General features: G+C 34.8%; 1 protein-coding gene across 3 annotated transcripts in view; it reads left to right on the forward strand.

Annotated features, from left to right (window-relative positions):
* Positions 1 to 26,070, forward strand: part of LOC143065524 (integrin alpha-4-like) — a 69,364-nt gene that overhangs the window by 19,608 nt on the left and 23,686 nt on the right. For all 3 annotated transcript variants that reach the window (XM_076239149.1, XM_076239152.1, XM_076239151.1), the window contains 8 exons: positions 2,904 to 3,009; positions 10,805 to 10,984; positions 12,276 to 12,482; positions 13,593 to 13,756; positions 15,577 to 15,711; positions 22,682 to 23,172; positions 24,329 to 24,473; positions 25,679 to 25,801. In XM_076239149.1, the coding sequence (XP_076095264.1) occupies positions 2,904 to 3,009; positions 10,805 to 10,984; positions 12,276 to 12,482; positions 13,593 to 13,756; positions 15,577 to 15,711; positions 22,682 to 23,172; positions 24,329 to 24,473; positions 25,679 to 25,801 (1,551 nt within the window). The remainder of the gene's footprint in view (positions 1 to 2,903; positions 3,010 to 10,804; positions 10,985 to 12,275; positions 12,483 to 13,592; positions 13,757 to 15,576; positions 15,712 to 22,681; positions 23,173 to 24,328; positions 24,474 to 25,678; positions 25,802 to 26,070) is intronic.

Consider the following 26,070-nt stretch of genomic DNA (forward strand, 5'->3'; position numbering starts at 1 on the left):
CCGATATGTCAACACATTCATGATTTTATACTGTCAAAATAGTCAGAGTTCCCGCCTGTGTCAACATTGTGATAATTTCCTAATGTGTCAACCTAGTCAGGACTATCCGATATGTCAAAATATTCTTGATTTACACTCTGTCAAAATAGTCAGAATTTCAACCTGTGTTAACATTTGGATAATTCCATATTGTGTCAAACTAGTCAGGACTATCCGATATGTCAAAATATTCTTGATTTTACACTCTGTCAAAATAGTCAGAATTCCAACCTGTGTTGACATTTGGATAATTTCCTATTGTGTCAACCTAGTCAGGACTATCCGATATGTCAAAATATTCATGATTTTACAATGTGTCAAAATTGTCAGAATTCCCGCCTGTGTCAACATTGTGATAATTTCCTAATGTGTCAACCTAGTCAGGACTATCCGATATGTCAAAATATTCTTGATTTTACACTCTGTCAAAATAGTCAGAATTTCAACCTGTGTTAACATTTGGATAATTCCATATTGTGTCAACCTAGTCAGGACTATCCGATATGTCAAAATATTCTTGATTTTACACTCTGTCAAAATAGTCAGAATTCCAACCTGTGTTAACATTTGGATAATTTCCTATTGTGTCAACCTAGTCAGGACTATCCGATATGTCAAAATATTCATGATTTTACAATGTGTCAAAATTGTCAGAATTCCCGCCTGTGTCAACTTGGTCATGAGTACCTACTATGTCAGCCTAGTCACGATTTCCCACCGTGTCTTGTAGCAATTTTTTTTTATATTTCTGACAACTTAACTATATTATCTGAACATTTCTATTGCAACCAAAGGCGAGTCACATCAATAATTAACTTCATCAGACAAATAGTAAAGCGCGTTTTATGTCGGCCACCTAGCGTACTAAACTATAATCCTGGTACCTTTGATAACTATTTAAACCACTGGGTCGATGCAACTGCTGGTAGATGTTTCGTCTTCGAGGGTATCACTAGCCCAGTAGTCAACATTTCGGTGCTGACATGAATATCAATAATGTGGTCATTTTTATAAATTTCCTGTTTACAAAACTTTGAATTTTTTGTAAAACTAAGGATTCCTTATTCGAGGCATAGATTACCTTAGCCGTATTTGGCACAACTTTTTGGAATTTTGGATCCTCAATGCTCTTCAACTTTGTACTTGTTTGGCTATTTAAATATTTCGATATGAGCGTCACTGATGAGTCTAATGTAGACGAAACGCGCGTCTGGTGTACTAAATTATAATCCTGGTACCTTTGATAACTATTACATTATGTTTCTGTCATTGCCTCCATTACCGGTATTCAGAAGAGTGATATGCAAAAATAAATGTGGCATTTGGTATTTTTGTAATTTCAGACATACGTTTAACACTCTATTAACATTTTCTATTTATATAACATCACTGCGTAACATATTTTACGGCCAAAAAAAAAGAGATGATTTCAGCTTTCCAATTGTGAACTTTCCATTTCTAAGTAGTAACATTCTAGCAGCATCTTCATACGGGGTATATATATCCCAATTTATACGATATTCCCTTGCTTGCATTTCCTATCATAATAAAGGGTTGCTGTTCACAAGAAAGCTATTAAATCAAGAGTTCCAAATAGTGAAGTTGAAATCATCTCTTCGTACATTTTACGGACGGCATCACGAGTTGGTCGACCGTTATTGAATAACCGTTTCTGATATATATCGGATATGTTCCCTACGTCGAAACTACAATCCTCTTCCCTTTGATGAATGTGACCTACCGAATTAGACTATTTACCGGATATGTTATAATATGAGCAACACGACGGGTGCCACATGTGGAGCAGGATCAGCTTATCCTTCCGGATCACCTGAGATCACCCCTTGTTTTTGCTGGGGCTCGTTTTGCTCGTGTTGTATTTTAGTGTTACTATTGTTTGTCTGTTTGTCTTTTCTTTGTAGATTTCTGAAAGTTTTCTTATCTTTGTAAAAATACTTTTGTATTTGATTTGCTTTTTAGTTACTTTCAGTACTGCTCTGAAACGTTAGATATTTCACTTCCCAATGTTTTGTCATTAAAGCCATCGAGTGCTTTTCAAGAAATCAAATTCACTAAGATACCTGTCTCTCCATACCTTAATAAAGGACCAGGTTTTACGAAACACAAGAACAAGTACTTCGAGAAAAAGTGGACGGAATTGTGGCTTGGACAAATGGAAAAAACTTATCATCATATGTGATACAGAAAAAGAGCAAATGACTGTCAATCATCTCATGATCCCACATTCTCCAAATGGATTACTTAATTTTCACTACACTTTTGGTCAGGCAATGGAGTCAAAGCGGTAATCACTATTATGTATTTCCCTCGGTTAAAGTTTATAACAGGAGTTTACCTTCGCTAAATCGACTTATGACAAATGCCACTGTCGCTTTTTAAATGGATGAGCAATTTTGTCTTTACAACTGCTGTCACTATAGAAGCAACTAAAATAACCGGAACGAAATCTAACGCACTAGATGCGTATTTGTTAATTAATGTCTCTTCTGTGATGCTTGAGACAAAGATGTTTTAATATCTAAAACTTTTATAAAGATGCAGCATTGAAATTGCAAGTGCTAGTGTAAAAAACTCTAGCAATTCAACAACCAATTAACAACATACCGTTTGTAACAGACTTGTTGGTGACCTTCTGGTGTTGTCTGATCTATGGTCGGGTTGTTGTCTCTTTGACACATTCCCCATTTCCATTCTCAATTTTATTGATCTCGAAAGCTAGCCTCTCTTCACATATTGTTAAATACTACTGAATTAATTCAAGTAATTCTAGTATAATATATTAATTCAAATCATGTTTATATGAACTAATTTAACTGAAAGTAATATTAGTATCTTAATTACAGGAGGATGTGTTAGTGAAGAGTGAACAAGAACTGATAATGTCCGTTCCAGGGAGGTTTGGTTCTGCAATACAGTGTGTAGGAGACCTTAACAAGGATGGTTACAAAGGTAAGCAAAAATATCCCTCTTTTAACCTCAATGGAAACAATTGAATAAGGCAATATAAGACAGTTGTTATCCCTTCGTTTGATGTGTGTTGAGCGTTTGATTATAGACTTGCCGTTTTACAATCAAGCTTGCCTCATATCTTGACTTACATCTAAATAGACAATGAGGGTCGGTTGAAAACAAAACTTTACGACAAAAGAGATGATGTTAGTTTTCCAATTGTGGCCTTTCCAAGTGATGAATATCATCACTTCGTAAATTTTACGGACGCCATTACGAGTTGATTGACCGTTATGGAATATCCGTTTAACAGATGATATCGGATTTGTTCTTTATGTCGTAACTACAATTTCGTTTCCTTTTCACGAATGTGACCTACCGAATTAAGACTAATTACTTGCTTTGTAATAAAATTAGTAACACGACGGATGATATATATGGATCAGGATCTGCTCAACCTTCCGCAGCACCTGAGATCACCCCCGATTTTGGTGGGGCTCGTGTTGCTCATGTTGTGTTTCTGTTGTGTCGTGGTTCTCCTCTTATATTTGATGTGTTGTCCTCAATCTTAATTTGTAACCCGGATTTTTTTTCTCAGTCGATTTATGAAATTAGAACAACGGTATACTACTGTTGCCTTTATTTAGTCTTTAGTATTCAAGGTTGTGTCTTTTATGTTATTATTTGTCTGTTCGTCTTTTTATTATTTAGCCATGACATTGAGAGTTTATGTTTTATTTGTGAGTTTGACTGTCCCTCTAGTATGGGTTGCCCCTTTTTGACATTATGCACTAGTCAAGATAGTCTGGTTTAATAACTAAAACGAAAATTAAATATTACACTCAGTTGAATATGAAAAAAGGCGAAATATATCAGAGGGACATTTAAACTGAAATATTTGAAACGAACTGAACTGACAATGTCATTGGAAAAAAACGACGAAATGACAAAAATATCTAAACAAACAATATAAACAGCTAAATACTGACCAACACAAACACTGCCAATAACTACAGGTGATCATATGTACCCTGACAGGTATACATATCCTGCTACTCATATGACACTCATTGTGAATATCAACTATAATTAAGTCATACATTACTTAGGTTTCAACTCCCTCAGGCAAAGTTGTTTTATATGAATTTAGTTATTTATTTTAGGTATTTTTTACATATAGCTCTTCAACGGTTTCGATACTTGCAAAGTTGTTTTATATGAATTTAGTTATTTATTTTAGGTATTTTTTACATATAGCTCTTCAACAGTTTCGATACTTGCAAAGTTGTTTTATATGAATTTAGTTACTTATTTTAGGTATTTTTTACATATAGCTCTTCAACGGTTTCGATACTTGTACATCTTTGGATTTCAAATGTTTGGCTCTGAGCGTTCCTTATGAAGGTGAATCCAGAAAAGCGCTTCGGACGCAACAACTTAATAACGTGTTGTTTTCAATATCTTAAATCACTGGGTAGATACCTCTGCTGATAAACTATGAGTCCACGAGGGTATCATCAGCTCAGTAGTCAGTATTTCGGTACTGACATGATTTCACAAACTTTACTAAAATTGTCCGTTTCTAAATTTAGAAATTATTAAGAAACTAAGATTTAAACTCCCTCAGGCAAAGTTGTTTTTAGATGAATTTGTCTATATATTTTAGGTATTTTTGACATATAGCTCGTCAACGGTTTCGGTACTTATACATCTTCGGATTTCAAATGTTGGGCTTTGAGCGTTCCTGATGAAGATAAATCTAGAATTGGATTGAGCAATATTTACATGTTCGTGGGTTTTTTAATTCGTGGATTTTATTTAATTTATTTTAAATTGAAAATTAAAGCCTTTAGAAACGAAGGTTACAAATGTTTTGAATGGTGGAAATTGCAAAGTAAGCATTGACCCCTGTAAATTGAAGTGATAACACTAATGAACCCATGATAAAGTGATCATCAAAGGTGTAAATTAGGCCATAAACATGTCACCTAAAGAAAATAGTAACATAAAAAATGATATAAACGTATCTTAAATTTTGAAATAATTCTTATCAAAATCAAGCCCAGTATGAAATTATTATTTCCCATATGTACGAGCACTATGAGGATATGAAATGAATACTTTATCATACTAGCATATCAATACCAGAAATCTGACTTTCATCGATCAAAAATATTTTTTATGAGGATTAAAAGATCAAAAGTTGTACAGTTTAGGCTATTAAAGATTAAATGAGTATAACCCTGCATGTGGTTGTAGTTCTGTGACTGCTATTAAAGTATTCTCAGATTTGGCGTTATTCAATATATTCTCAAGATTATATCAGTAGTCAAACCTACCGACGGGGATCTTTCCATGTCTTGATTTGGACAATGGTTGTTTTATTTCGTTGGAAACTTAAATTCGTGGATAAAGTCATCCACGAAAACCACGAAAATTGGTACCCCACGAATAAAAGTACTTTCACAGTATACAAAATACTATTTGCCATCATCTTCCAAATTATCAATATTCAAAACACACAAAATACTGTTTCGTGGCCGATCAGGAAAAACCAATTTGGAAACCTGCGTCCTTTTGTCAATGCCATACAAAACTCAAGTGTTGGACCGCACTCATAAAACATAAATGTGCATGTACAAAAAATGCTCAATCTAACTAAATAAAAGGGAGTTTTAGTCCGAAGACTACGGCTATAAAAAAATTATAAGACACAACATATAATCCAAATCCGATTACAGTTATATAGCCATACCATATATATAAAAATTATGTATAACAGACCATTAACAATTAACAATTGTCAAATTGAACATTCTTTTTGCTTATGACAAAATTTGATGTACACAGTACGAACGCAAGGCTAGAAGTGATACTCATATAACTATCTATTTACCACTACAATTTTGGCGCCAAAAATTCATACGCCTCGGAAATACCTTACCGAGTAGACAATAAATTCACGCTTTACTGCGTGCCGCGGGATTATCTAGTCTTCTCTTTACTCATGTACCTTAGTATCTAAGAAAAATAACTAAACTACAAATATAAGTTTGTTGACTAGCTCGCTGCGTATATGGAACTACAAAGATAGAGTATAAAGAAAAAACTGTCAAATTGTTTAATCACAGTAATGTACGAAACAAACTTCAAATAATTGACAGCTAAACAGCGGACAAAAAATTTGAACACAATGACAATGTATAAACCCAAATGCTCTGAAACTTGTAATCGGTTAGCAACAGAATCGGCTACATAACCATCCTTACTTGAATCACTCTTCCACCTTCCGTGTCTTTTTCAACACCTGTCATTAACACCTGCATTAGCTGCCGAAGTGGCACCTCCTGACCGTAAAGAAGGTAAACCGAGATTAAGCTCTGGGGCGATCATTTTCAAACGCTTTATCATACATTCTCTTGCAGTAGTATAACTTATAGGCCTATTAACCTTAATCAAACCACATTTATCTTTAGATCTATACAAAGGACGAAATAAATACATGTCTGTGGATATTTCAATATTCGCCAAACCAAGATATCTTAAGAACATAGAATAAGGACAAGCTAAAGACTGCCGCTTGGATACCAACACCCCATCTCCAGCTCTTTACTGGTTGGTCTTACTCTTCCTAATTTTAAATACCAAATAACCTTCTTTAATAGTGACATCATTGCATTTCAATTGGCTCAATTCACTAAAACGTAGAAAAGCACTAAAACTTAACAAAATCATGACAAGATCTCGTACAACTGTTAAATCATTGGAATATTGATACATTCTACATAAATCAATTAAAATATCTTTAGACACTGGATCTTTCTTATTGACAGGGTTATTTGCGGTTCGCTTAGCAGACTCGAGTAAATTTTTCACAAATGTGTTGCTAGTTGGATCTAACTGACCACAAATTTCGTGAGCCCACTTAACGGAGTAAAAAGCAGAGTTAACAGTACTAAATGTACCACCATTATCTAATAAATGTACAAATATCAAGCTATATGAATTGGAGCAGCTGGCAAAGAAAGCAAACTATGTTCTATACAAAATCTGTTCCATTTCATAAAACCGTAATAATATTTTTTATCAGTACTTTCACTTCTGGCATCTAGTAACCGTGTAGATAAACTCCTCACTAAATTATGTAACGAATGTCCCTCTTCAATTCCACTGTCCTCCACACGACTTCGTGCACAAACTGCTCGATGTTTAAACCTGTTCCAAAAATAAAAACACATCAATCAAATCTTATCTTAAATGCAAGCATCGTTAATGTTCCTTGTTTCCCAAATAAACCATTATTACCTCTCCCTGTAATAACAGAATTCTCTTCTGTCAAGAATTTTTTGTTGTTTATAAAACTTTTGAAATTTCCGTTTGATTCACACAATAACACCCAATAAGGTGCAGATTTCCAAAAAGGAACTATCAAAGTACCGTTTGCTTCGTCTTCCAAAAATGTTCTAATAACTTTACAAGCCAAATTAGGCAGTGGGACGACCCAATTGTTTTCGTCTTTCCAATTTTGTTTAAAAGCATCTACTGCTTCTGTACAATTACACCAACATTTTGAATTAAATCTTGTACATTTAGTGTTATAGTCTATGGCAAATCTGTCCACTGTATGAATACCCCATATATTATCTAAGCTATTAAAAACGTCAGTACTGATACCCCAGTCATCACAATCAGAGTATCTACTCAGATTGTCTGCCACTTTATTTTGGTCTCTAGGTATCCATTGTGTTGTAATTTTACAACTATTTTCAAAGCATAATGTGTGCAATTCACATGCTAAACCTGAAGGTCTGTTTTCCTACTCCCGTTTTTTACTATGCTAGTAACATTTTTATTATCTGTATTTATTTGTAATGTCTGGTTTTTAAGCAAGTGCAGAGAACTTTTAACTGTTCTATTGACTGCCTCGAGTTCACGCCATGTAGAACTCTTGATCCTCTCATGATCTGCCCAACTACCCACTACAGTGTGCAAACTATTTCTGGGCGTTATCAGACTACTGTTCATCTGAACATCGCTAGAGTCACAGACCGACTCAGTACTATTGCTATCAATAGCAGGGACTACAAATCCCCCAAAACCAATATCTGAGGCATCCGTATAAGCCTTAAGATCTTACAAATCTGACTCATGCAGATTCACACCCATCTCATTCAGATCATTTACTGAATTTGACCAAAATCTACGCTCACCAACCGCTCGAGCTGTCAAAGCAACCAGTGACTTCCAACTGGCTCTAAGAACTATACACTGGTATAATTCCCTTGTCCTTAATCTTACCAGACTTCCAAAAACAACTTGCATTGAAATAATTTGTCCAACAATACAAGCAACCAGTTTTGCTCTGTATAAAATTTTCCCTTTACTGACACCGTCAAGAATTTTTACAATACTTAAAAACAACCTATCCACTCGCTCTTGAGTAATCTGAATTTTGCCCAAATACATATCCCACACTAAACCTATCCAAATCAATTTTTGTTGTGGATACCAAATACATTTATCCTCAGCTATAAGAAAACCAAAATCAGACAAACTCTGTCTGATATAATCACTAGCTCTTTTAGAAGAAACTAAATCACTAGCTCAACCCAAACCATCATCAAGATACATAATTATCAATAATCCCTGTTTTCTCCATTACTTAACCACCTCTTTCAACACTTTTGTAAAAATATGTCCTGCACTTGCAATACCAAAAGGAAGAACATTGAAAACAAAACAGTTAGCAACTCCGTCAATAACCCAACTGAAACCTAAATATTGCTTGTGCTCCTCTCTTATTTCAATATGATGATATGCATTTTTCAAATCATATCTCAATAGATAATCACCCTTTTCAAATAATTCTCTTGCCACCGATGCATCTTCAAATTTAAATTTAAATTGGTGTATGCAACTGTTAATGTGCCTGCAATCAAACACTAATCTAGGCTGAGTTTACCTACGGGACTGCTCAATTTAGTGGGTGTATTTAAATGTCTAGACAATTGATCTACACATTCCTCACGGTTGAGTAAACAAATACTATCATTGCCGGAGTCTAGTAAGTGAGCTTTCTTTAAATGAGCTGTTTCCAATGTTAAACTTTCATCAATGAAAAAACTTAAAGAATTACTATTTCTATAAGCATCATTATATGACAATAAATTGCCATGTGTACTTAACTTCTTATTCTTTTCTGGGCATTCAAACTGCCAATGGCCTGGTTTATAACAGGTATAACACACTCCTGGCCTCCTAGCTGACTTAGCGCCACCACTGTTGTTACCATTATCAGCTGAAGTTGAAGGTCTAGAATATAGAGTTGAACGCTTCTTTCTGGATTTTTCTACCTTCTCCTTTCTCTCTGCACGCGATGTTGCCCTCATGATCTTCCTGTCGTCTTCTGAATCATCGGCCAGCGGGTTTGAAGTGTATTCTTGAACTACTCTCCAACCATGCTCACATGAATCAGCCATTTTAACTAGTTTTTGACGATAAGCTAAAAGTTCTATACCTTCACTAATTCTCTGTTTAGCGTGAGCGGACTTGTCATCTGAAGAATCCAAACAAGATTCTGCTTCCTTGAGTGTCGCGTTCATCTTCTTGTTGAACTTGAACTGGTCTTCACAGCTCTTTTTCTGGAATTTGTATGTATCTGCCGTTAAAATGTCACTTTGAAGTTTACACATCTACGCCTCCGAACGCTCTTTTTGTTGGTTGCCGAATGCCTGCAATCTTGATGTGAATATCTCATCTAACTTGCTTAAAAAATCATTTTGAGACCTTTGAATTTCTTCTCCAACTATCCTTTTCACGTTAGTTTCAATGTCCATGGGGTCCATTATGAGAAACTGGCACTCAGAAAAAAATTGATGTTCACAGTACGAACGCAATGCTAGAAGTGATACTCATATAACTATCTATTTACCACTACAATTTTTGGCGCCAAAAATTCATACGCCTCGGAAATACCTTACCGAGAAGACAATAAATTCACGCTTTACTGCGTGCCGCGGGAAATGTCTATTATATGGGGTGAGAGAGAAGCTCGAATCCCCATATGTTATTTACTTACCCATATATACCGTATTACGTTACTAGCACACTATGTAACGAATCTATCTTACCGACTATCTTAACGTGTGAAATTTTAACTAGTGACCTATCAAAACGAGCAAGTCTTCAATACTGTTAGCATACCGAAACCACTTCCATTGATCCTACAAAAATAGATGCCAACAATAACAACCTGTCAGGTTTAAATGTGTTTTATGATTTTATTTCCATCTTAATCATCAATTTCTTTGTCTGTTGAAACTTTCAAGATTTTTTCTCAGTAACGTTTTGATTTTATAAAGGGACGTCACACCTACTAACCGTGTATGAAACAAGCCCCGCCTCCCTTCTTACCAAATATAGAAAATGAAGAGACGTAACACCAGAACACTGTGTATGAAATAGGCCTCGCCTCACTACTAACCTAATATGAAATATACCCGGTCTCCACGCGGACGTTTTTAACCAATCATATTCCTAAGAATGTATAGGAGGTAAGATAAACATTGTCATTAAAGAAAACATATCCTTGTGACAATTACAACGTCGTTACCAGTGACATCTTAGTGTTTTTAATGACATAGTCGCCTGGAGATTGCCAAAAGGCATGGAAGCGCCAGTAACATTATTGTAGCGAGTTTTTCTTATTTGATGTGAAATGAAGTATTTGAAAATTACACAATTGTATTATATATCTGTACATGTGTGTAATTATGTCAAATTCTGATTGATTCAGATATTGCAGTCGGTGCCCCATATCAGCGTGATCTTAGAGGTTCAGTTTACATCTATAATGGTGGACCTACGAGTCTTATCTTCACACAGGAAATACGATCTGAGGAGGTTGGAAAAAATCTATTATCGTTCGGATGGTTTATTTCTACCTCATTTGATATTGACCACAACGGATATGCAGGTTATTTTTTATTTGACTTAAAAAAAATCAAGAATTGAAAAAGGATATACTGCAATTTTCATTTTGTCTTCTGAATACATTTAGATATAATTATGTCTTCTTGAATATACATAGAATTGGTTTATGTACATACAAGTAATGATAATAAGAGTTACGAATAAATAAGGATTGAAAAATGATTAACAGGTAACAACCGCTATAGTTAAGAATAATCAGTGTTGATATATGTATATACCAAAAATGTTTTCTTTAATAAATTGTTATTTGGATGGAGAGTTGTCTCATTGGCACTCATAGCACATCTTCCTATATCTATATACAGGTAATAGCTATTATAGTTAAGAACAAATTGATATTGAAATATGATTATACATGTAACATAGAAACAGATAAACTGTAAACAGCAATAATGTCCACCAAAGTAAGATATACAAATAAGTCAATTGACCCCTTAAGGAGCTATTGACCTTTTATATTATAGTCATTGTTTTTACAGTTTTGCGTAAATTGTTTGTAATGGTTTATAAAAATCTTCTGCTTTGAAACTGCTTAAACAAATTTAATCAAACTTGACCACAATCATCATAAAGGTATGTAGATTAAAAAATGTGTCTGATGACCCCGCTTGCCAACAAATATAGCTGACATGGTTAAAATAGAACACAGGAGTACAACGCAGTTTTTTTGGCTTATATCTCTGAAACTGAAACATTTAAAGCAAACGTAAAACAGGTAAAACTGTTCATAAGGTAGAGATTCATCTAGCCTAAAATGTTCAGATGAATCAGACAACCTATAGGGATTGCTGCCCCTGAATTAGTAATATTAAGGACATTTTGCAGTTATTGGTTATTATCCTGAATATTATTTTAAAGATAACATTTAAACAAGCAATAATGTTCAGCAAATAAGATCTACAAATTAGTAAACATGACCAAAATTGTCAATTGAATTCTAATGGAGTTATTTCCCTTTAAAGTAAACTTTTAACAATTTTTGGTAAATTTTTGACAATCTTCTTCTCTGAAACTACTGAGACACATTTGACCAAACTTTGCCATAATCATCATTCGGGTATTTAATATAAAAATGTGTCCGATGACTCCGCCTGCCATCCAACATGGCTAAATATAGAACATAGAAGTTAAATGCAGTAAACAAAAAATATCAGGTCAGCGAGACAGGCTCCTTGGAGCCTCTAGTTTAAATTTACTAACAAATTGTTTCTATCTTTACAAGTTGCATGATTTAACTTATTCAACCATATAATTTCATGAAATACATATTACAGATTTTGCTGTCGGTTCATATCTGTCAGATACAGTTTTGATATTGCGGACAAGGGCCATTATAGATCTGACGTGTCAAATGAACATTACTCCTTTGTCAATACCATTAAATTCTTCTGGGCTTCACTGCCACAATGATAACTTCAATCCATGCGCTAGACTGAATATATGTTTCAACTATACTGGGCTAGGAATTTCAGAGAATATATGTAAGTATTGAGGTTCAGTGACTCATATAAATCGGGAAAGGTGTATATGCTTAAAATATCTGCATTGAACTTCAAAACTTCGAAGTTTTAATTGGAGTAGCTCCCAAATTTAGTCGATGAGATTAACTACGTTAACTGGGATGTAACCTACATAATGAAATCGATAGTACGCGCATAACCTTTTATTTTTACAAGGGAAGTATTTAATATATTGTGAACAAGTTATCTTTTTGTACAAATTATCATTTGTGCAAAACATTTTTACAAATTATAATTTGTATTTTGACTTTGTACAAATTACAATAAATTCACTTATAACGTGTACAATAATTAAAAATATGTATTTAAAAAAAGCCATTGATACACACTATCGATCTTTTTATTTAATGACCGCATAATAAACCTTATTCACAAAATATTAAAATACCCAGATCGAGACAGTGAATGTTACTCCATACAAACAAAAAACTCGGAGCAAAACATGAACTGGACCATGACTATTTCAATTTCTTCTGTTCAGCAATTAAGAATCGAAGAAAATGTTATCTCTCGTGGTAATTTTTTCTCTTTAGCGACGAAAATTCCAAACGGCAGATGTAGTCTTATGGTCATGATCAGTTACTTTTAATTTCCTATTTCAATGTTAAGTTTTCTTCTTGATATCAACAAAGAGATGTGGTATAATAATGAAATATGACATCAGAACAGCGTTTAAGGATTCCGCTACACTGTTGCAAAGTAATAAGTACATGTTGGACCTCTAGTTGTTAATGATATTTACCTTTTGCACAAGATCGTCACATTTCTTATTCAAAGTTTTAGTAAATTGCTCATACTGTAACATGATATTTATTCTTTGTTGATGTCTTTTTTTTTCTTGCGTTCATTTTTTTGTACATAAACCAGGCTGTTAGGTTTTTTTTTCTAATTGAGACTTTTTTAATTACACATGTGTTTGTTAGGCCTTTTATAACTATCTTATTTGTATTGGTATCAATTTTGCTCATATTTGAAGGCAATACAGTTACTATAGTTGCTCACTTCCACGTCATTTAGTTTCGTGAAAAAAGCAACTTATTGAAACCCCTATTGCTCATTGCTATGTTACAGCTGTTTCCTACACAATAAATATAGACACTAACAGAAAAAAGACGGTACCAAGTAGAGTTGCAGTATTCGATAACAACACATACCATAAGGATACATTCAGCCAATATGATGTGATGATAAGTAAAGGCGGGGAATCATGTTCATCAGTTGACATTGTTGTTCCGGTAATGCATTGATAGAAATTGAATATAGTTCATATTCAAAGAAAATGTAGTTTGCCATGTCTCACAAAAAGTGAAATCACAAAAATACCGATTTGGCAATTTGATAAGGGACTTTTCGTTTTGAATTTTACTCACGGTTCGGAATTTTTGCGATTTGTTATCCATTCGTTTGATTAGTTTGAGCTGTTGATTTTACCATTTGATTAGAAACTTTTCGAGATTTTCTCGCAGTTCAGTATTTTATGGATTTTACTTTTTAGTATAATTTCATCGTTAAATACATCAGAAGAACATAATCCGTATCATACCATATTAGTCTTCCTTAGTTTAATAATACTAATCTAAAAAACTGTGAAACATATATGTAGACAACTGTCGGAAGTTTTTGATGCCGACTACCTAAATTACCCTAATGTTGTTGAGAGATTTGTTCACGAATGCATACCATGACCTGCATGGACGAATGATCCTCATCTTAGTTGAATGTTTTGTGTCGACCACAGAAAATGATCATCATCTTAGTGTAATGTTTTGGATCCTCAATGCTCTTCAACTTTGTACTTGTTTGGCTTTATAACTATTTTGATATAAGCGTCACTGACGAGTCTTATGTAGCCGAAACGCGCGTCTGGCGTACTAAATTACAATCCTGGTACTTTTTATAACTATTGTGTCGACTACATAAAATTATCCTAATCTTAGTGGAATGTTTTGTATTGACTACATAAAATGATCCTCATCTTAGTGGAATGTTTTGTGTCGACTACATAAAATGATCCTCATCTTAGTGGAATGTTTTGTATCGACTACATAAAATGATCCTCATCTTGGTGGAATGTTTTGTATTGACTACATAAAATAATCCTCATCTTAGTGGAATGTTTTGTGTCGACTACATAAAATGATCCTCATCTTAGTGGAATGTTTTGTATCGACTACATAAAATGATCCTCATCTTAGTGGAATGTTTTGTATTGACTACATAAAATAATCCTCATCTTAGTGGAATATTTTGTGTCGACTACATAAAATAATCCTCATCGATGTGGACTTGATAATACAATCTGTTTTACGTTGGGAAGGTTTGTTTGCGACAACATAAAATGATAGTCATGTAGTTTAGAGGTTTGGAGGTTCGGTACCGACTAAAGACGATGATCTTCACATAAGTTAGGAAATTTCTGCTGATCACGACATAAAACGATCTTGATGTAGTTTTGAGGTTTTTATGCCGACTGCATAACACGATCATTTCAGGTAGTTTGAAGGTATTGGTGCTCACTACCTGATATGATTATTAAATATAGTTTTCAGATGTGGTGTGGAATTCTCAAATTATCTCCATGTCGTTCGAAGGTTTTGGAGCGACTTCCGAAAGTTAATCTCATGTTGTTTGAGGTTTAGTGACGATTACATAGGAAAATGATCGCATGTAATAGCATTATCTAAATCCAAAAGCAGCAAGTATATATTAATTGTTTCAAAAGGAATCAATATATAGATCGATGGTATCTTAACCGGTAGATTAATGACCAAAAAAAAAAGCTGTTAAGGGTTCTCAAGGTATGAAATATTTTTACAAAAAAGGTACAGAAATATATGGGATTTCTAGAGTATCTAAACGCGAGTGCTTAAAAAATATCTTCAAAATGATCTGGTATATTGATGAATCCAAAAGAAGATGGTATTTTGATTAAAGCTTGGAAATGATATATTGTTTTTATTATCCTTCGAGGTGCATTCGTATTCCATGTTTTTCTGTTTATCAATTATCCAGATTTGTAATGTGCAATTTTAACTTGTTTGAAACTATTCTTCAGATTGTTACTAGGCAGTTTCTAGAAACACTTACAGATAAGCTATACGTGGAAGCGTCATTTAGCCTTAGCGAGAATCAGCCACCTGGAAAACTAAAACCTATCCTGAACAACAAGCCAACAACACAAAAAGTATTGGTTAGTGATTGTTAGATTATATACAGAAAGTTTTTATTAGTTATTGTTAGATTATATACAGAAAGTATTGGTTAGTAATTGTTAGATTATATACAGAAAGTATTTGTTAGTTATTGTTAGATTCTACACTAAAATAGTTTGATAAAGGTCATGAACAAATGTTCACGATACAGATTTATTTCATAAATTTCATTCGCTATTTTAAACTTATGTTTGGAAATATACCTTTTTATGCAAAAGCTGAGAACTCAGTTTGCAGTAATCTTCAACCAAGGACAACTTTATAATGGTACAATTGTGCACCAGTTGTATATATTTGAAGAAGAATAGTAATATATAATTCATTATAGAACGCAACTAGCAGTTGTATATAGTTTTAGTGGCGGATCCAGAACATTTTGTAAGGGGGGCCCGCTGATAGACTTCAGTGATTTCCTATATAATCAACTAAATGTTTTCCACGACAGGGTGCTCCAGGCCCACCCATCCTGGATCCGCCTACGAGTTTAATTCATTGATGTCACTTTATGGCTAAAATTTACTATTTTGTAAATTAAACATTTTGGATCCAGTATCACACCGCTTACTATGTTTATACGTTACAAAAGTTTTAATTGGACTATTTTTGGTCTATAACTGGCCATGGTCTGCACATAACCTGATAGGGCTATATCTTAAAACAAGTATTCTAAACCTTGCTGCAAAGAAACTGATAGGGCGGTATCTTAATACACAGAACCTGATAGGGCGATATCTTAATACCTGATAAAGTGATATCTTAATACAAGTATTCTAAACCTTGAATGCATGACATGGCACCTGACAAGGCCATGGTCTGCACAGAACCTGATAGGGCGATATCTTAATACAAATATTCTAAACCTTGAATAAAATTGAGAAAGGAAATGGGGAATGTGTCAAAGCGACAACCCGACCAAGAGCAGATAACAGCCGAAGGCCACGAATGGGTCTTTTATATAGCGAGAAACTCCCGCACCCGTAGGTGTCCTTCAGCTGGCCCCTAAAAAAATATGTATACTAGTACAGTGATAATGGGTGTCATACAAAACATCGAATTATACACAAGAAACTAAAATTAATACTTATACAAGACTAACAAAGGCAAGAGGCTCCTAACTTGGGACACGATCAAAATTTTGGCGGGGTTAAACATGTTTATGAGATCTCAACTCTCCCCCTATACCTCCAGCCAATGTAGAAAAGTAAACACATAACAATACGCACATTAAAATGCATGGCATGGCACCTGACAAGGATTATACTTCACCTTATTCCTGAAACCGCACTCTTCCCAAGGATATCGCTAATTGTCTTTATGGACCCTGAAAAGGTGTATACCTCACCTTCTTCTTAGTGTAATATCCCACCTAACCCCAGGATATCGCTAAAATGTCTTTATGGAACCTGACGAGGATTATATTTCACCTTCTACTTAATACCCCACTGTATACCTAGAATATCGCTAAATTGTCTTTACGGAATCTGACAAGGATTATTCCTCACCTTCTTCTTGATACCTCATTGCATACCCAGGATATCGCTTAATTGTCTTTACGGAACCTGACGAGGATTGTATTTCACCTTCTACTTGATACCCCACTGTATACCCAGGTTATCGCTGAATTATCTTAACGGAACCTGACAAGGACTATACTTTAACTTCTACTTAATACCCATATATACTTTAGGATATCGCTAAATTGTCTTTGTGGAACCTGACGACGAGTAGGACGAGGAGAAAACTGTCCTTTCCTGGATTTAGATATTTCGGTTTTAAACGGGAAACTCCACACTAAAATTTACGACAAAACAGACGATTTTTCGTTCCCTATTGTTAATTTTCCATTTTAGATGGTGATGTTCCTTTGGCACCATCTTGCGGTGTTTATATTTCACAACTCGTTCGCTATGCCCGAGTCTGTTGTGACGTTTTTGATTTTAACGAACGCAATCTATGTATTACTGGTAAATTGTTAAACCAAGGATATCGTAACCATAAATTACTTAAAACCTTAACTAATTCTTCCATATATATAAAGGTTTGGTTTTGAAGTTTGGTTGTACCTGTAGAAAACTTATATCAAACGGGATAGCACTTCCTCAATTTTACGGAAATGTTGTTAATCGTGCCCGTAAATTTAGAAATGATCCATGTAAACTTGTCGCATCTTTAAATAAACTTATTCTAAAAGGTTACCTTTTCAACATTGAGTGATTGATTGTTGGTTGCTTAACGTCCAGTGGCAAATATTTCATGCATATTCAGGACAAGCCTATTCAACACTGTAATAAAAGGTATAATCCTTGTCAATAGTCAATGATCCTATTCAACACTGTAATAAGATCATTGAATATTGTTTTTATTGGTATAAATATTGATTTTGTTATCAGTAAATTAAAAGCTAAATAAATATTACTTCTATGTTATATACATATTAATATTCATGGATCTACAATCTGTCGAAACCTGTAACTTTGTATTGCACCAGGTCATGTTTTTCTCTGACTGTTTATGACGTCTTTACACTAAATCCATTGGATGTTGGATGTGTACGGATTTATAGTTTAGTCTTAAATGCATGATTTTTTTATAAGTTGTTAGTGGCTTTGAACTAGCTGTCAGATAACTGCGAGAACTCTCAGATCTGTTCATTGTGTCTTTTTGTGTCGGGATGTATAAGTACCCGGCTACGTTCATTTGTATTTTTGTCCATCTAATGAGTTAAGCTTTTTTCAACCGATTTTTATAGTTCGTTCTTATTTTGTACTGTTATACCACTGTCCCAGGGTAGGGGGAGGGTTGGGATCCCGCTAACATGTTTAACTCCGCCACATTATTTAAGTATGTGCCTGTCCAAAGTCAGGAGCCTTTAATTCAGTGGCGGTCGTTTGTTTATGTGTTACATATCTGTTTTTCGTTCATTTTGTTTTTATAAATAGGGCCGTTAGTTTTCTCGTTTAAATTGTTTTACATTGTCTTATCGGGGCCTTTTATAGCTGACTATGCGGTATGGGCTTTGATCATTGTAAAAGGCCGTACGGTGACCTATAGTTGTTGATCTCTGTGTCATATTGGTCTCTTGTGGACAGTTGTCTCATTGGCAATCATACCACATCTTTTTTTTTTATATACCCCACCTTCTACTTAATATCCTACGTTTAACCCAGGATATCTTTAAGTTGTCTTTACGGAACCTGACGAGCATATAATACCTAACCTTTTTCATGGTAACCTCTATACCGCAGAATATCGCTTAATTGTCTTTACGTAACCTGAAGAGGATTGTACATCATTTTCTACTTCGTACCCAACTGTACCTACATGTATACTTCAAATTCTACTTGGTTACCATATACACCTAAGGATATCGCGTACTCTTTTCTTTACGGAACCTGACGAGAATTGTAAATCACCTTCTACTTAGTACCCATATATTCCCCAAGATATCATTAAATTGTCTTAACGGAACCTGACAAAGATTATTCCTCACCTTCTCCTTGATACCCCACTGTATACCCAGGATATCGCTAAATTGTCTTTATAGAACCTGACAAGGATTATTCCTCACCTTATACTTGATACCCCACTGTTTACCCAGGATATCACTCAATTGTCTTGATAGAACCTGCTAAGGATTATTCCTCACCTTCTCCTTATTACCCCACTGTATACCCAGGATATCGCTAAATGTTTTCATTTAGACATAGATTACCTTAGCTATATTTGGCAAAACTTTTAGGAATTTTGGTCCTTAATGCTCTTCAACTTCGTACTTTATTCCACCTGGTATCTATGATGAGTTTATTCTTTACGGAACCTGACAAGGATTTTACATCACCGTCTACTTGGTACCCTACTGTACTCCTAAGTATCATAACATGTCTAAATGGAACCTAACAATTATTATACCTCAACTTTTACTTTGTACCCATGTATACCCATGATATCACTAAATTGTCTTTAAGGAACCTGACAAGGATTATTCTTCACCTTCTACTTAATATCCCACTGTACTTCAGGATATCTATAAATTTTCTATACGGAACCTGACAGGGATAATACCCCACCTTCTATTTGATACCTACTGTACCCCTTTGATATCGCTATAGTGTCTGGATGGAACATAACAATGATTATACTTCACCTTCTACTTGGTACCTCACTGTACCCAATAATATCTATAAATTGTCTTTACGGAACCTGACGAGGATTATACTTCACCTTCTACTTGGTACCGATATCTACCCCAGGATATCGCTAAGTTGTCTTTACGGAACATGACGAGGATTATACTTCATCTTCTACTTGGTACCGATATCTACCCCAGGATATCGCTAAATTGTCTTTACGGAACCTGACGAGGATTATACTTCACCTTCTACTTGGTACCTCACTGTACCCAATAATATCTATAAATTGTCTTTACGGAACCTGACGAGGATTATACTTCATCTTCTACTTGGTACCGATATCTACCCCAGGATATCGCTAAATTGTCTTTACGGAACCTGACGAGGATTATACTTCACCTTCTACTTGGTACCTCACTGTACCCAATAATATCTATAAATTGTCTTTACGGAACCTGACGAGGATTATACTTCACCTTCTACTTGGTACCTCACTGTACCCAATAATATCTATAAATTGTCTTTACGGAACCTGACGAGGATTATACTTCACCTTCTACTTGGTACCTCACTGTACCCAATAATATCTATAAATTGTCTTTACGGAACCTGACGAGGATTTTACTTCACCTTCTACTTGGTCCCTCACTGTACCCAATAATATCTATAAATTGTCTTTACGGAACCTGACGAGGATTATACTTCACCTTCTACTTGGTACCTCACTGTACCCAATAATATCTATAAATTGTCTTTACGGAACCTGACGAGGATTATACTTCACCTTCTACTTGGTACCTCACTGTACCCAATAATATCTATAAATTATCTTTACGGAACCTGACGAGGATTTTACTTCACCTTCTACTTGGTACCTCACTGTACCCAATAATATCTATAAATTGTCTTTACGGAACCTGACGAGGATTATACTTCACCTTCTACTTGGTACCGATATCTACCCCAGGATATCGCTAAGTTGTCTTTACGGAACATGACGAGGATTATACTTCACCTTCTACTTGGTACCTCACTGTACCCAATAATATCTATAAATTGTCTTTACGGAACCTGACGAGGATTATACTTCACCTTCTACTTTGTACCGATATCTACCCCAGGATATTGCTAAATTGTCTTTACGGAACCTGACGAGGATTATACTTCACCTTCTACTTTGTACCGATATCTACCCCAGGATATCGCTAAGTTGTCTTTACGGAACATGACGAGGATTATACTTCACCTTCTACTTGGTACCGATATCTACCCCAGGATATCGCTAAGTTGTCTTTACGAAACATGACGAGGATTATACTTCACCTTCTACTTGGTACCGATATCTACCCCAAGATATCGCTAAGTTGTCTTTACGGAACATGACGAGGATTATACTTCATCTTCTACTTGGTACCGATATCTACCCCAGGATATCGCTAAATTGTCTTTACGGAACCTGACGAGGATTATACTTCACCTTCTACTTGGTACCGATATCTACCCCAGGATATCGCTAAGTTGTCTTTACGGAACATGACGAGGATTATACTTCATCTTCTACTTGGTACCGATATCTACCCCAGGATATCGCTAAATTGTCTTTACGGAACCTGACTAGGATTATACTTCACCTTCTACTTGGTACCTCACTGTACCCAATAATATCTATAAATTGTCTTTACGGAACCTGACGAGGATTTTACTTCACCTTCTACTTGGTACCTCACTGTACCCAATAATATCTATAAATTGTCTTTACGGAACCTGACGAGGATTATACTTCACCTTCTACTTGGTACCTCACTGTACCCAATAATATCTATAAATTGTCTTTACGGAACCTGACGAGGATTATACTTCACCTTCTACTTGGTACCTCACTGTACCCAATAATATCTATAAATTGTCTTTACGGAACCTGACGAGGATTTTACTTCACCTTCTACTTGGTACCTCACTGTACCCAATAATATCTATAAATTGTCTTTACGGAACCTGACGAGGATTATACTTCACCTTCTACTTGGTACCGATATCTACCCCAGGATATCGCTAAGTTGTCTTTACGGAACATGACGAGGATTATACTTCACCTTCTACTTGGTACCTCACTGTACCCAATAATATCTATAAATTGTCTTTACGGAACCTGACGAGGATTATTCTTCACCTTCTACTTTGTACCGATATCTACCCCAGGATATCGCTAAATTGTCTTTACGGAACCTGACGAGGATTATACTTCACCTTCTACTTTGTACCGATATCTACCCCAGGATATCGCTAAGTTGTCTTTACGGAACCTGACGAGGATTATACTTCACCTTCTACTTGGTACCGATATCTACCCCAGGATATCGCTAAGTTGTCTTTACGGAACATGACGAGGATTATACTTCATCTTCTACTTGGTACCGATATCTACCCCAGGATATCGCTAAATTGTCTTTACGGAACCTGACGAGGATTATACTTCACCTTCTACTTGGTACCGATATCTACCCCAGGATATCGCTAAATTGTCTTTACGGAACATTACGACGATTATACCTCACCTTCTACTTGGTACCCCACTTTACCCCAGGATATCGCTAAATTGTCTTTACGGAACCTGACGAGGTTAAGGGTTAACCGTAATCCTAACCAGATAACCAACTAGAAAAAGAACATAACAATAACAATAAGATCGTACTCCTAAAAACTTTTTAATTTTATGAACTACTTATGTTAATTTAATACTTAGTTTTATGGATATATGGTTGATATTTAGACGAGTTGTATATAAAATGAAGTATCTATCTATCTATTTATCTAACAGGCGATGTTTGAATCCGGTTGTAATGGCACATGCTATCCAAATTTAAAGCTAACACTTACTTCAAGACCAAACGTTATCATTTTTGGGAAAACAGTTGAAATAGACATACAATTGAAAGTAACTAACTCCGACGATCAATCTCATGGGACAAGGTTTATTATCTTAGCATCAAACAACACGGAATATCTTGGTTTTTATCAACCGCAGAATCAAGGAACCGAGTTAGGAACTTGTATAGATCCAATGAATGTTTCTGTTGTCTACTGTGACCTTGATAAGAGTTTATTTCAACAACAAGTGGGATTATTCAACCTACGATATAATGTTTCTAAACATCGATTAACCGACCAAAACATCGATGTGTATCATGCAACCAAGAGTGTTGTATATGCTGTGAATGTATCCTCAACAAGTTCCGATCTTGATTGGTCTGACAACAATCGTCGACTAGAAGTGCCGATACAATATATATCAGAAATCCAACTAACAGGGTGATTATTTCATTACACTTTGAATGAAAGCTCAGATTGGATTAAATATAGAATGTCCATTACAAAAACAAACAAAAAAATACTCACGCACAAAAATCAACCAACTTAAACACCATGCATCATACATAACACTTTCTTTTTTTCATTTTATCAAACTAAATGAGGTTTTACCCGGAACCATAATGCCGTCTGTCTTAAGGCAAGCCCATTGTCATTTAGTGTCGTTACCGTGCAACATGATGTTTACTCTGTCTAAAGGTAAATACATTATCGGTGAGAAGTCGTTACCATGCAACATGATGTTATATCTTTCTAAAAGCAAGAACATAATCTTGCAACATGATGTGTGTCTGTCGGTAAGATTATTGTCAGTTAGTGTCTCCACCCTGCCACATAATGTTGTGTCTGCCTAAAGGCAAGTACATAATCTTGCAACTTGATGTGTGTCTGTCGGCAAGATTATTGTCAGTTAGTGTCTTCACCTTGTCACAAAGACAACTATCCACCAAAGTTCAAATGAAATAAATGTCAGCAATTATACGGTCTTCAACAATAAAAAAACTAACAGCCTAATGTATAACAACATAAACAAGACAATATTCTGGTAGCTAGTTCAGAGCCAATAACAATAGTAGAAATATCATGTATCTTAGACTTAAATATCAATATTTTACTGTACCCTATACCGTAATGCTGTTTTTGTTAAAAGTAAAAAAAAACAAACATTGCCAGTGTTTGTCCTACCCTTAAGCATGTTGATATGGCGGTCCAAGGGCAAGGATATACATATGGTGTGTGCATCGTATTGCTATGTTTATTCAAAATTAAGAACATTGTCAGTGTTTGTCCTAATGTAGTCGTCGAAAGTCAAGGTCATCATCATACACATCGTGATTTTGATATTTCAAGTTTAACAGAATGTTTCAAGTATCTTTTTTTTCATTTAACGTTAACTTTTAGTTGTGGATTTTAGCTTTGATTGCAAATTCCTGGAGGTTCTTGTTAGTTAAATAATAGATTTATTCAAATGGTATGTATATATACGACGATTGAAAGCCTTATGAACTTATTTGTGTAGTCTTGATACAACATGGTAAGATGTTAATATGTCAATAATGAAGAAAAACGTCAACTTATGTTTATTTGTATTATCTAGTATTTCAGATCCAGAACAAGTAACACTGTCAGCGGTCTCAAGCATTACATTAGTCCACACGTATCACGTGTACAACATGGGTCCAAGTCCGTTGGCTACAGCTGTTGTCAGAATTTGTTTTCCCGTAGTATCAACACAAGTTCAGGTATGCTATCAGTATAGTTCACGGCTCGGATTGGATATCAATACTAAAGTATTAGTTTGTGTGTCATGTTTCATTCCTTAAGCATCAACACAGGTTCCAGTTTTGTGTCAATATTAAGATATACGTGCACATGACATGTTAGTATGCCTGTATAATCCACGAAGGTCTTGGTATTATATCAATATGAGGGGATGAATGCGCATGTCACGTTAATCTTCTTGTAGGTTTGGATAATATAACAATATTAAGACATAAAAGAGGGACGAAAGATACCAAAGGGACAGTCAAACTCATAAATCTAAAATAAACTGACAACGCCATGGCTAAACATGAAAAAGACAAACAGACAAACAATAGTACACATGACACAACATAGAAAACTAAAGAAAGCGCATGGGATATATGTGTGGTTACCTTTCTCTCTGTCCCTATGTATGTGTTGTACTATTTGTCCAACTTGATATTTTATGCATGTATCTGTACCTGTGTTGTACCCTTCTCTCTGTCCCTATGTGTTGCAATATTTGTCCAACTTAATATGTTATTTTTGTCTCTGTATCAGTGTGTTTACCTTCTTTTTTTTTGTCATTCAATGTTTTTGTGTTGTAATCTTTGTCTCACTAAATGTGTTATGTTGTTTCTCTAAATGTGTTATTACCTTTAAACTTGTCTCTGTGTATTTGTTGGAACTTTTGTCCCAACTAAATGTCTCTGTACATGTTTGTTTTCATTACCTCTGTATTTTATTTCTGTTGTTATTATTGTATTTTGTATTGGATGACACCGTGCATCTTTTAAGAAAATTAAAAAAAAGCTTTTGCTAATTATTCCTGATTTGTATTCTATCAAAAATCCCTAATTGTTAATAGATCTTCCTTAATTAGTAGCGTTCCTGTATGTCTATTTCAAGTCCGTTCTGAACAAAACAGATTTATTTGAAGATTGGTCAAGCATTCAATATTTTCTATATCAACCTGTAACATAGTATGTTAGCGCCACAGACAGTAAAAAAGACATGACTTAGCATTCTTTTCTTTGTGTCATATGATTACAGTTTGATGGATACTCATTGCATTTCATATCGCATTTTAACTATTTTGATCTGAGCGTCACTGATGGGTCTTATGTAGACGAATCGCGCGTCTGGCACATTTAATTATAAGTCTGGTACCTTTAATATATATTAAAGATGTTTTCTGTTTCAGGCTAAATCTACAAGCGATAAAATAACATGGGAGGTTGATGAGAGAAAGATTGATAAGATGCTTGATGGAGAAAGCCATATTTCACAGAAAAAAACAGAAAAGAAAACAACGTTTGGTGAAATAGTAATTACTATTATTCTATATTAGTTATATTTCTCTATATAGACATTCTACGTCAGCGTGTAATCTGAATTTATAATAATGTGTTGAGAGATTATGTAGAGAACACAATGCAGTAATTTAGAATACAATTTAGAATTTAGTTGAAGTCTGGAGCTGGCATGTCAGTTAACTGCTAGTAGTCTGTTGTTATTTATGTATTATTGTCATTTTGTTTATTTTCTTTGGTTACATCTTCTGACATCAGACTCGGATTTCTCTTGAACTGAATT

The sequence above is a fragment of the Mytilus galloprovincialis genome, chromosome 2 (assembly GCF_965363235.1).
Source record: "Mytilus galloprovincialis chromosome 2, xbMytGall1.hap1.1, whole genome shotgun sequence".
Classification (NCBI taxonomy): domain Eukaryota; kingdom Metazoa; phylum Mollusca; class Bivalvia; order Mytilida; family Mytilidae; genus Mytilus; species Mytilus galloprovincialis.